The sequence below is a fragment of the Tachysurus fulvidraco genome, chromosome 9, assembly GCF_022655615.1.
Source record: "Tachysurus fulvidraco isolate hzauxx_2018 chromosome 9, HZAU_PFXX_2.0, whole genome shotgun sequence".
Lineage (NCBI taxonomy): Eukaryota > Metazoa > Chordata > Actinopteri > Siluriformes > Bagridae > Tachysurus > Tachysurus fulvidraco.
The window spans coordinates 25,830,571-25,844,334 of record NC_062526.1 but is presented as its reverse complement, the minus strand read 5'-3'; the positions used below and the strand labels follow the sequence as shown (position 1 = coordinate 25,844,334).

Here is a 13,764-nt window from a genome sequence, read left to right as displayed (position 1 = left end):
TCAAAACAAATCAAATGATTAATTTCTTGATCAGTGAATTGAGGGCTACTCTACTGCAGACACAAAGTTTCCATTTAACGTTCTTAAATAAACCACAGCAACGATAATGTGCAGAAAGAAAACAGTTAACACAGCGACAGGTATATAGGGAAGAGGATCTGGAGAGACATCACCCAAATCACTCAGAACATGACCTTAAAACTTTTTGTTATTAATGTTTTTAACAGTTTTAGGTTTATAGGCTCAAAGGATCATAGAGTCCACCTCAAATGCTAAGGATCCCTCAACCAGAAATTATATGCCCTGATGTGGAGGTGCAATTCCCTATAGGTTCTGTGCTAGAGGATCTCATGAAAGCCTATCAGCAGGGCAACCTCCTGCTAACCTTAAGATGTATGTTGCAGCCTTTCTGGCCAGCCATGAATCCATACCCTTTGGATGCATTCTCTGGTCTCTCATTTCTTGTGTGGTTCCAGAAGGCTGAGGCCCTTCTGTAGACCATTAACACTCTCCTGGGACCTACCGGAGGTGTTGTAAAGTTATTACTAGCCCATTTTATGCCACTAGATTTGGCGCCTGAAGAACTTTTGACCTTGAAAACAGCTCTCCTTTTCAGCCTTGACCTCCTTTAGAATGTAGAGGACATGTAGGCTCTTTCAGCATTGTCTTACTTCCAGAAGGTGCCACCTGTCACCAGACAGCCAATTACTCTGGAGGCATTCTTTCCTCCACTTCAGTGAGTCTTTGGAGGTGGAAAGGCTGCATCTTGCCATACTCAGGAGTAACATTTACAGCTACAGTATAGCTGGTGGGGTAACTCCATGCTGCCTTTAGTCTATTTTAGTGGCTGCACTTTGGTAACCCAGGCAGTGCCTATTTTATTGGGTTATACATGTTATACAGTATGGCACACAGGGTAATCTTGTCTCTTAATATCAGGGCCCACCTTTCAAGGTAGCATCTTCAACTACCCTGTTCAGGGGTGTCCCTATGCATAATATTTTGCTGTGTCAGGCTGGTCCTGCTACACACCAGGCATGACTGATGTCTTTCTTCAGACAATCAGAATCTAACTTGGATGCCCTTTGTCGGCCAATTAAAAATTGTCATGTGTTCACAGAAGCTTCCATGAACACGGTTACAAGTTACAGGAATGAAAGGATAAAATAACAGAATGAAAATCACAACCCACCTTTAACCATCAAAGTTCTTGCAGTTATTTTCTGCTTGGACTGGTCATGTGAATTAAATGGGTTTAATCCAAACCTCAACAATAAAAGATCAAAAAATTTTGACCAGAAATGATTTGGAAGCAGGAATTTTTTCTACAATAATAAAAATAATGATTTTATGGCTTGTTACAAGAATCTGATTAAACTAGAGTAAATGTCACTAATGTTCATTGTTCTGTTGGATGTTTTTTCTGTGTTGTGTAATAAAAAGTCCACAGGAACTTTTCAATCCACAGGAACTTTTCAGCTTCTGTCATTTATTTTTGAAACATAAATCAGAAAAGAAAAGTTTGTTATATCTAAAGCTGAGTGCTTTTGTCACTTTACAGCTGTGTACAGAGCTAAAGGAATCATATTATATCAAGCATGCCTTAGAAAATGTAATCTTTATAGTTTCTTTGTGTGTGTGTGTGTGTGTGTGTGTGTGTGTGTGTGTGTGTGTGTGTGTGTGTGTGTGTGAGTTAGTTAGTTAGTTAGTTAGTTTTGATGCTGGCGTATACTGTAACTTCTTCTGATGCCACTGGAGTGTGTGCTGCTCTCACAGTGTTACTGTGGACTACAGTCGAGTACAGCAAACCATCCTGCAGGAATAGAGCAGCAATAACGTTATTACACACACACACACACACACACAGAGAGAGAGAGACAATAAAACATATACACATGTACATGTAAAATATACACATTTAGAATTATACACACCTGTTCTTCTTTGTTGTGTTTAGTTTCTGGATTCATGCCGGTGTACAGAGCATCAGAATCATTCTGTAGGAAAAATAAGATGCATTAGAAAATAACTAATGACACACACACACACACACACACACACACACACACACACACACACACACACACACACTATGTGATGATCAATCTACTGAACAATGGTATGTTTTCCAACCTGCTCCTTCTTCTGTCCTGCTTGTCCATCATCAATCTCGATCTGTCCTCGTCTCTGTACTAAAGAATAAAACAGAGTTTGTGTTTAGGTGAGTGAGTAAGTGTGTGTGTGTGTGTGTGTGTGTGTGTGTGTGTGTGTGTGTGTGTGTGTGTGTGTGTGTGTGTGTGTGTGTGTGTACCTCTGTGTTTCCAGTAGATAACCCCTCCGAGTATCAGCAGCAGCAGCAGAACCCCAACAGCAGTACAGATGATGATGGTGGTGCTCGGAGGATCTGATTTTGTCCCTATGGGGAACAGATGAGAAGTGAAAAGGACACAGGGGTTTAAATTCTTCATTCTGATTGGTTCACAATGTTGAATCATTATCTTGCTCTTACAGTTTATATTAACACGCTGATTCTAATATGTTATCCTTTCTATACTAACAGATCCTTCACAGAATCACAGGGAGAACTCTGGTGGACTCTACAAAATCTGAGGCCAATTTTAAAATTTATTACTTTTTATACTAAATATCTGATTTATTTCATATTAACATATTAGCTTTCTATTTAAATAAAGAAGATTAGTGAGATGATTCTGCTCCTAGAGATGTTAGGAGAACAGGAGAACATCATGAGCTCATCTTAAATAAACAGAAGTTAATGTAGTGTGTTGACTAACGTACTAACACTAACACTAAGACTTTTCATTGCAGTGTGTATCAGTGGTGTCTGGTACCTGGTCTGGAATGAGGTGAAGTTGTTGTGATCACTGGTGTGGATGATGAAGGTCTTATTGGTGCCCCTGTAAGGAGAGAAAGGTTTAATAAGTTATAAATATCTGGAAAATTGTCCGTAGTGTGTGTGTGTGTGAGTGAATGAGAGTGTGTGTGTGCCTTGCGATGGGTTGGCACTCCATCCAGGGTGTATCCTGCCTTGATGCCCGATATGATGCCTGAGATAGGCTGAATCACTGAAGTAACATTGTGAATAATTTACCTTCAACTGTGAGACTGATGTATCTGTATTCATTCCCATTAACATCACACATGTAATCTCCTCCATCCTGTTCAGTCAGGTGTGATATGAGCAGAGAGAGATTTCCTGAAGAGTGATCATTAACCAGCTGAAATCTCTCTTTGTACTCATCACTCTCAGGAGATATGTGTCCATTTGTTTGTGTATTTCTCCCATGTGAATGTCTCAGGTTTGCTGTGGAGCTCAGTGCAGGAGCAGGGCAGCAGTACTGAGTCTCCTGTGTATGCAGTGATCTCTTCTGTCTCTCCATTTCCTTTCAGACTGCAGCCTGTATGAACACACCAGTTAATGATGTGTTAATGAGCAGTTCACCATCTGTAACAACTCTACAGAACTACAGACATCCTGTAACTCCACAACTCACTAATGTCCACAACTTACTTGTGTCTAATAATCACTAATTTTAATAACTCTAATAAACTACAGACAAATCATGTCACAGTATTGTAAGACCACAGCACACAGCTACAGACATGTGGTTTCCTCATATGACATTTCTACAGACTAAGGCACAAATATTTAGATGCTTGTGACAGAAAATAACAGCAGCAAAAAAAAACAACATTTCTTAAATTTATCCAAATGAAGAGATTATTGAGTGTCAGTTTGAATGTAAAGGTCTCTCATCATCTGTCACACACATGGTCAAGTGTTAATCTACTGAACACAAACTACATGTCTACCTGTACATGTTCCTCTGAGACACTAAAACTCTCATGTATTTTACTTTGAACAGCAAAACCCACTTCTATTTTAGTGACACGACACAAAAAACAGGTAGTGACAATGTGAACACACCACATGGGTAAGGAGTTTCCACATATTCTGTGAAGAGTTTACACACACCCCAGTGTTTCAAGTATCTTTGACATGATTGTTACAAAATCTTGTGATGTAACCACATGTACGACGCTAAAAGAACCTCGATGAGTAACAGCCAATGAGAGAGGGAGAGGAAGGTGTAGGGGGACGAGGAAGGAACAACCAGACCAGCCATCATGATGAAGGAGACTCAGTGTTCTACATGAACCCAGGACATAGACGGGGATTAATAAAGACCTGGCAGAAAGTTCTTACTTAATAAGTGTTAAGCAGGTTTGATTAACGTCCAACAATGAACATTTTCTACTGTTACATTCAGTTTGGCAGCAAAAACAAAAACTCCAAACTCAATTAATTTCAGTTGTTCAGTGGGAACTTTGTATTTTCATATAATAAGTAAGATTAGTGAATCACTTTATGGTTTAAAAGATAAAATCTTACATACAGCATTTCCTGACATAGTATTAAACAGGAATGTGTGTGTGTGTGTGTGTGTGTGCGTGTGAGAGAGAGAGAGAGAGAGAGAGAGAGAGAGATCAGCAGACTCACCTTCAGTGACATGAAGCTGTATTAGGAGAAGGAGGAGAAAACACACCTGCATTCTTCCTGAGGACCAACACATTAATCCAAAGTGAGAATTAGAGCTAAACACACACTGACCGACTGCTGCAGTGTGTCTCATCATAATGAACACACTCTATAGATCACATTCACACCCTCACAGTTAAAACAGGAAGTGTAAAATAAGCAGTATGGCCTTGACCACATAGAAGTGAGACGTGTCTCATGTCTTTTGCACAGCAGAACTGAGTCTATGTTCTGAATCCTTATTAATCATCTAATGCTGATAAACTAATCAACTATTATACATTTTAATGCATCAAACAAAAGCAGTGTGGTTTTGCATTCATCCTCGTAAACATGTATTTTACTGTGTTTTTTGTCAACGTACATTTTTCATGAGCTTTGACATGACGTTGTGACAGTCAGCAGCAGTCTACAGCATTACTGACCTGACATCTCTATCTAGTGGTCTTTTAGAGTTAGTGCACCAGAATAAATTGCTTGATTGATTGATTGATTGATTGATTGATCCAATTTCACTTAAAAAGACAAATATACAAATGCCTGTTATTCTAATGTTTCCCCTTCATTCAGTGTGTGTGTGTCATTTAACACTGTTAATGTTTCATTTCTGTCTGCCATGTCTATGTGCAATATGTTGTTGTCATCCATCCATTAAAGAATAATCCCGATATCTTCTCAGTATTATTTATTTGTTTGTTTTCATCTCAACGCACTGGCATAACATCAGTACACGAGGGAGCAGCAACACTTTCTTAGTATAAAGTTTTTATATTCACTAAACTTGTTTCAAAATAAAAGTTCCTTTTGTTTACACATGCACACAATGAAATCATTTTTGGCATACAACAGTCAGTATTATAATCTAAAATAAAATAAAATAATAAGCAACATAACATAATATAAATTATATGATTAATGAGAACATATAACTGAACACACACACACAAACACACACACCATCCTTTCTTGCATGTATGATTTTTGCATTCGTCTCAGATGGCTTGTCAGTAAGGATGTACTGTAACTGAATGTGACATCATGAACAGACAACATGCTCTACACAGATACAAGTACAGCTCTGAGTCAGTAATTGAAGGTACAGTGTTTATTTATTCTACAGTATTGTGATCTAATCCATTCCATTTGCTTTATGATTTTATCCAAAGCTACTTTATCCAAAGTGTTTCCAGGATTTAAAATCACATCCATATTTTACTGTAAACCAAATGCTCTAAAATGCTGTAAAACTACAATGTAACTTAAAACCAAGATACAGAAAATGATCATTGGAGCACGAATGCAGATAAAGATCTTGTCATCATGTTACTGCCCAAAGCCACAGGTCAGTAATGATCTCTTTAATTTTTTTTTATCTACATGGTTTCAGTAGTTTCATGTACAGGTTATATTTCCACATCAGAAGTAAGAGAACTAAATGATGTTAAGATTTAAAGGCTATAAATAGCAAATTCTTACATATTTTACAATTATTTTGATTATTGAATAGGAGAAAGAGAGAGAGAGAAAGAGAGAGAGAGAGAGAGAGAGAGAGACCTCCTCCTTGTGTGTATGGAGTTTGCATGTTCTCCCCGTGCCTCGGGGGTTTCCTCCGGGTACTCGGGTTTCCTCCCCGGTCCAAAGACATGCATGGTAGGTCGATTGACATTTCTGGAGAAATTGTACATAGTGTGTGATTGTGTGAGTGAATGAGAGTGTGTGTGCCCTGCGATGGGTTGGCGCTCTGTCCAGGGTGCGTCCTCCCTTGATGCCCAATGGCGCCTGGGATGGGTACAGGCTCCTTGTGGCCCAAGGGGTTCGGATGAGCGGTGGAAAATGAATGAATGAATGAATGAATGAACTTTTAAAAGTGAAAAAGCTGTAACTAAGAATGCTAAAGGAAAATATGCTGAGAAAAATGAACCTGTTATTGTTGAGTATGCAACGTGATATCCAGAATCTCTGCAATCAATCTCAGCATGTACAGTAACTAATGCACTCAATGAGGAGAAAATCTGGAGAAAATAGCACACTGAGAGGCATGGGCAAGTGTAAAAGGTTCACAGTTTATTGTACTGCTGTGGAATATGAAGACGGGCCCTTATCATTCTTTACTCTGAGTTCTAACACTGGTTCTAACACAGAGACAAAGAAAGAAAACCATTGTCGACAGTTGGCTACATACAAAGGTTCATCAGTCAAGGTGCAATCTGAACAAACTGGAACAAACTGAATAAAAAAATATATAATGTGTCTATTAATCTATGAATGCAGGACTATTTCTAAACAAATCTTTTAATTATATTATTGAAGGATCGGTGATCTGACGTCCTCTCTACTGCAGACTCACTGTTCCATCTTCATCACCTCTGCTGTAATGGACTGTACCAGAACCTGGGGAGTAAAATAAACAAGAAAATCTCAGGTCATGGAGCTAAAATGTTGAGGAAGTGGATGATAAATTTCCAACAAAAGCTTGAAAGATTTTGTACCTTTCTTTCTGGTGGTGCAATAAACCACAGCCACGATAATGTGCAGAAAGATCACAGTTACCACGGCGACAGGTATATAGGGAGGGGAATCTGGAGAAATTGGAGAAACATCATCAATATCACCCAGAACATAAACTGTTTACATGTATCACTGAACTTTGCCTGTTTTTAAGGAAACAGTGATGGAAAGTATAAAAGAAGAGAAGATTTTGATAGAATGAGTGATAAGGGGTTTGGAGGTGTGTAGTTTAGTGTATAACTTGTATAACTGAGTCTCTATAAAGATCATTTACACAGAATAGTTTCAAGAGAAAGTTGTGATCACTGGTGTGGATGATGAAGGTCTTGTTGGTGTCCCTGTAAGGAGAGAAAGGTTTAATAAGTTATAAATAAAGAGTGTGATGTGTGGTGAGTGAAGGCAGGACACAAGTGTGGAAACTCAGTGTGTTCTTTATTAAAGACAATCCAGGAATCGTAGTGAGAAGTGAAAGCAGGTCAGAACACAAACTCAGATAATCTGTAATCATAAACACAAACACAGACGAAGGACAGAACACAGAACAGAAATGTGTCTAATTATTCATTCATTCATTCATTTTCTACCGCTTTATCCGAACTACCTCGGGTCACGGGGAGCCTGTGCCTATCTCAGGCGTCATCGGGCATCAAGGCAGGATACACCCTGGACGGAGTGCCAACCCATCCCCGGGCGGTGTCTAATTATTACATTTTATTTATCAGTTATTGTCATCAAGATTTGATGAATGATCTCCACATCATTTATTATAAAGTAAAAGTTCACATATTTATTAAAATATTTCATTGCCATAGATAAACACTGTAGTTGACATCACATATGGTTTATATACAGAAGGATGTTTTACCTTTTACTGTGAGTTTGATGTCTGTACTGATTTTGTTGTTGATCTCACACCTGTACCATCCTCCATCCTCTACAGTCAGCTGTGATATGAGTAGAGAGAGATTTCCTGGAGGATGATCATTAAAGACCTGAACTCTGTCTGTGTAGAGATTTGTCTGCTCCTTTGGGAAGATCTTTATGACATCAGATCCTTTATAAAAGCTCCATCTGAAAGTGTGTGGTTTGGCTTGTAGTTCAGAGCAGGAGCAGGGCAGAAGGACAGACTGTCCCACGATTCCAGTCACATCCACTATCTGTTGATTGAGTCTGCAACCTGGAGAATGAACAAACATCAACATATTGTATTGATGTTACAACATCAGATTAATCTGTCATGAGATTATCACTGAAGTAACATTGTGGATAAAAATGACTCTTTTTACCTATAACAGTGAGTCTGATGTATCTGTATTCACCCCCTTTAACATCACACCAGTAATCTCCTCCATCCTGTTCAGTCAGGTGTGATATGAGCAGAGAGAGATTTCCTGAAGAGTGATCATTAACCAGCTGAAATCTCTCTTTGTACTCATCACTCTCAGGAGATATCTGTGTCCAATTATTTCCATCTGTATTTCTCTTCCATGTGAATGTCTCAGGTTTTCTGTGGAGCTCAGTGCAGGAGCAGGGCAGCAGTACTGAGTCTCCTGTGTATGCAGTGATCCGTTCTGTCTCTCCATTTCCTTTCAGTCTGCAGTCTGTATGAACACACCAGTTAATGATGTGTTAATGAGCAGTTCACCATCTGTAACAACTCTACAGAACTACAGACATCCTGTAACTCCACAACTCACTAATGTCCACAACTTACTTGTGTCCAATAATCACTCATTTTAATAACTCTCTAATATCCACAAGTGGTCAGTCAAAGAGAAAGAGTTTTGCAAATAAATATATTTTTAAACATTTCCTATATAACAACACACTTCATCATACACAACTACAGACAAATCATGTCACAATATTGTGGCAAGCTACAGACATGTAATTTCAGCACATGACACTTCTACAGACTCAGGCAAAAATGTTTAGAGGCTTTTTACACAGACAATAACAGCAGAAAAAAACATTGTTCAAATTTATACAAATGAAGAAGTTAATATATTGTATTGATGTTACAACATCAGATTAATCTGTCATGAGATTATCACTGAAGTAACATTGTGAATAAAAATGACTCATTTACCTTTAACAGTGAGTCTGATGTATCTGTATTCACCCTCATTAACATCACACATGTAATCTCCTCCATCCTGTACAGTCAGGTGTGATATGAGCAGAGAGAGATTTCCTGAAGAGTGATCATTAACCAGCTGAAATCTCTCTTTGTACTCATCACTCTCAGGAGATATCTGTGTCCATTTATTTCCATCTGTGTATTTCTTCCATGTGAATGTCTCAGGTTTGCTGTGGAGCTCAGTGCAGGAGCAGGGCAGCAGTACTGAGTCTCCTGTGTATGCAGTGATCTCTTCTGTCTCTTTATTTCCTTTCAGACTGCAGCCTGTATGAACACACCAGTTAATGATGTGTTAATGAGCAGTTCACCATCTGTAACAACTCTACAGAACTACAGACATCCTGTAACTCCACAACTCACTAATGTCCACAACTTACTTGTGTCTAATAATCACTAATTTTAATAACTCTCTAATAAACTACAGACAAATCATGTCACAGTATTATAAGCAAACAGCACACAGCTACAGATATGTGGTTTCCTCATATGACATTTCTTCAGACTCAGGCAAAGATATTTAGATGTTTGTGACATGTCTTAAATTCATCCAAATGAAGAGATTATTGAGTGTCAGTTTGATCTGTAAAGGTCTCTCATCATCTGTCACACACATGGTCAAGTGTTAATCCACAGAACACAAACTACACAATGTTCACATGAACATGTTCCTCTGAGACACTGAAACTCTGCATGTATTTTACTCTGAACAGCAAAACCCACTTCTATTTTAGTGTCACGACACAAAAAACAGGTAGTGACAATGTGAACACACCACATGGGTTGCAAGTATCTTTGACATGATTGTTACAAAATCTTGTGATGTAACCACATGTACGACGCTACAGTATAAGAACCTCGATGAGTAACAGCCAATGAGAGAGGGAGAGGAAGGTGTAGGGGGACGAGGAAGGAACAACCAGAACAGCCATCATGATGAAGGAGACTCAGTGTTCTACATGAACCCAGGACATAGACGGGGATTAATAAAGACCTGGCAGAAAGTTCTTACTTAATAAGTGTTAAGCAGGTTTTATTAATATCCAATAATGAACATTTTCTCCTGTTAATGTTTCTATTTACATTCAGTTTGGCAGCAAAACCAAAATCTCCAAAACTCCAAATAATTTCAGTTGTTCAGTGAGAACTTTATATTTTCATATAATAAGTAAGATTAGTGAATGACTTTATGGTTTAAAAGATAAAATATTACATACAGTATTTCCTGACATAGTATTAAACAGGAATGTGTGTGTGTGTGTGTGTGTGTGTGTGTGTGTGTGTGTGTGTGTGTGTGTGTGTGTGTGTGTGTGTGTGTGTGTGAGAGAGAGAGAGTGAGAGAGAGAGAGAGAGAGAGAGAGAGAGAGAGAGAGAGAGAGAGAGAGAGAGAGAGAGAGAGATCAGCAGACTTACCTTCAGTGATATGAAGCTGTATAAGGAGGAGGAGAAGAAAACACACCTGCATTCTTCCTGAGGACCAACACATTAATCCAAAGAGAGAATTAGAGCTAAACACACACTGACCGACTGCTGCAGTGTCTCATCATAATGAACACACTCTATAGATCACATTCACACCCTCACAGTTAAAACAGGAAGTGTAAAATAAGCAGTATGGCCTTGACCACATAGAAGTGAGAAGTCTCTCATGTCTTTTGCACAGCAAACCAACACCTGTTTCTTGGACTTCCATGAAATAGCAGGTCCTTGTTCTGTCAGGCTGAAACATGCTACGCCTACCTTCTACAGAAGATGTCCTGTCTGAATCACTGAATGCTATTAGACTTAAAGTCTTGTCTGTTTTCGTGAAAACACAGCTCGTAGTCAACTCAGGACATGTTTAGCAGTTACTAAGTCACGTGTTTTAGGCTTTACAAGGGTTTGTGACAGTTTACTGACTATCCAGCTAATGTCTGGTCTGGTACAGGTCATTGCATAAATCAAGCTTCCAATAAGTTCCCGGTATTCTTTGGGGTTCTCAATCTCGTTGTTGTTTTCTCCCTCATTCCTATTACACTCCACTTTTAACTCACTTGCGGTAGCTTTTGGTTTACAGTTTGACATTCCAAACCTTTCAAGCATATTGAGATCATACATTTTCTGATTCATTTTAACCCCTTTAAGCATTGCCCCCCTTTTGCAGCTTTTTCGCCTACATGACAGGGGTGAGCCTGGTCTCATTTGAAAGAAGAGATTCTCTAGTTTTATTATTTATTATTTTTCTCTAGTTTAATTCTCCTGGGTTGTTTACCTGATAAACTGATTAATCTTATTTTTCTGGAACATGTTAGGGACCAAATAACAACTGAGAGTCATAGCCACATGTCTTGGCTTTCACCAAAAACAATTTCAAGTCAAAAGACCCAAAAATGGATTTGAATCCATTATATGAATATTTTTCTACGGCCATGGTCGTCGGGTGCAGCGTTTTTGTGTACTTGTTTAGTATATAACTTTGAAATAAAAGGCTGCAGGCTCAGTCTGACAAGCCATAAATAAGCCTAGACTCTCTCTCTATCACTCTGGTGTGAAAACAGGCCTGTAACTTGACACCCTGAGCTGTGAGAGGGACAAAAGGTCAGGGATTACGCAAGAATTCTTCTGCGCATCCAGTTCACGCAGACACAGTCAAAGAACATAAGGCATGCCGCATAGCGCTGGAATCGTCTGCTTATTGGCTAAACGGCTTTATAGGTCCCGGCCCATTTCAATGCTATTGGAAGGAGTAATTGTCAGTCAAAGGCGGGTTCCCAAAAATGAGGTCATGCCACCATTGGCTTCCCAGCCGTCTATCTCTGCCATACAAGCACCGATTGGCTCAAATGAGGGCTTATTTGATTCGTTAGGACCTGGGCTATAAATATCACGTAGGCTTTGAATTTTTGAATATCCCAATTAGGAGTTAGAGCGGCAAAACTAGATGATGGCGCACTTCTGTTTCCAGCTTTCAGAACACTAACGGAATATTTGGATTAAAATGCTTACAGATTTCAATTCCTTGGACCTGTGTGGATTTTTGTGGATTATTTGTGTTGGAATATATTACCCTAGTGAAGAAAGAGACGCGTCTAAAGGTGAGGGAAAAACCGGTCTAGCGCCACCTAGGTCAGTTTTGTCCAAAATTTTTTTCTAATTGTATGAAGGCTGTGAATCATATTGTGCTTTGTGTGTGGGCTTAAAAAATATTGAGAGTATAAACTTTACTAGGTAAATAGGTTTTTTCGTGTTTTTGGAGGATTTGATGCTTTAAAGTTGAATTGAAACTTGTTTCTGGGTCATCCCCTAGTGGCCACTTTGACTTCCGTGCCGTGCGACTCTCTCCATCTTGTTGTTCAAACTGAATTCCCAAAAAATCAGATTTTCCTTAGATCTTTCATGTTAAATTTGGACTTCATTTCTTTCTTTAAAACTGTTGAGCTGATCCTCACTGCTTGCTGCGATTATTAAATCATCTACCCATATGATCACTATGATTGTCTCATTTTCAATCTGCTTTCCATACACACAGTAATCAGACTGATTTCTCTCAAAGTTGTTTTGTTCCAAATGATCGTTTAAAAGTTTGTACCAGTTTCTTCCAGACTGTTTTAGACCATACAGAGATTTCTTCAACTTGCATACTAACTGGTCTCCTGTGTTAGATGTCTCTTCAAAACCCTCTGGTTGTTCTAAGTATACTGTATGTCTTCCTCTATTGGAGCATGAAGATACGCTGTTTTTACGTCCGTCTGATGAACAAAGAAGTTGTTCTGAGCAGCTATCTGCATTAATGCCCGTACCGAGGAGAGATTTGCTGTCGGAGCAAATGTTGGCCTCTCTATAAGTTAGGGGGACTCTACACACTGCCCTGTAGCAATAATCATCACCACTGTTCTAACTATCCGGTATTTTCTCTCTGTAGCCTTAAATTTCTAAGTAATCTACATCGGTTTGTGTCTGTTGTTCAGCACTGCTCTTCCTAAGGAATTTCACCAATCTATGTTTTGACACTTTTCCTGTCTGTGGATTGTATACCAGATAAGCTGGGCTATTTTTACTATACCCCACGAATATTCCCTTCTCACATCTAGGGTCCAATTTCTCATGATTGTGTTTGTACGCGTAGCATTCTGATCCAAAACCCACATTGTAGAAAGGTCTGGCTTTCTTCCTGTCACCATGAAGTATGGAGTATTCTTAATTCTGGCATTATAGCATCTGTTTCGGATGTGAGTTGCAGTTTGGACAGCATAAGGCCACAGCACTTTTGGTAATCCCTTCTCTATTAGCAGATACCTTCCCCTTTCAAAGATTGTTCACCATTGTCTCTCAGCTGTACCATTTTGATGAGGAGAGTACGAAGATGATGTGTCATGTCTTATATCCTTTTCTCGTAAAAGTGACTGAAATGCATTGCCTGTGTATTATGTGCCATTGTCTGATCTTATGCATTTGACTCTACTGTATGCTGCACTGTTTGCAAGGAACCTCTCTGTCGCTAGAGTTGCGTCACTCTTGTTTTTAAATAAGTAAACAGATACTGTGTATGAAAAATCATCTGTGAATGAAATTGCATACT

The 13,764-nt window shown here is 38.9% G+C and overlaps 2 protein-coding genes across 17 annotated transcripts in view; one reads left to right on the top strand and one right to left on the bottom strand.

Moving 5' to 3' along the window:
- LOC113649525 (obscurin-like) overlaps nucleotides 1-13,764 on the top strand; it is a 293,303-nt gene that overhangs the window by 211,920 nt on the left and 67,619 nt on the right. The window lies entirely within an intron of this gene.
- Nucleotides 1-13,764, bottom strand: part of LOC113651831 (Down syndrome cell adhesion molecule homolog) — a 29,800-nt gene that overhangs the window by 13,188 nt on the left and 2,848 nt on the right. For 6 of the 16 annotated variants that reach the window (XM_047818193.1, XM_047818195.1, XM_047818204.1 and 3 more), the window contains exon 1: nucleotides 4,569-4,589. The exons of 1 other annotated variant lie outside the window; for it this stretch is intronic. In XM_047818193.1, the coding sequence (XP_047674149.1) occupies nucleotides 4,569-4,574 (6 nt within the window). In that variant the 5' untranslated portion in view covers nucleotides 4,575-4,589. Of the gene's footprint in view, nucleotides 1-4,522; nucleotides 4,735-6,604; nucleotides 6,953-7,050; nucleotides 7,141-7,426; nucleotides 7,568-7,934; nucleotides 8,247-8,355; nucleotides 8,671-9,158; nucleotides 9,474-10,619; nucleotides 10,819-13,764 lie in introns of those variants that run through there. 9 more of the 16 variants (XM_047818202.1, XM_047818206.1, XM_047818197.1 and 6 more) reach the window with 9 other exon arrangements.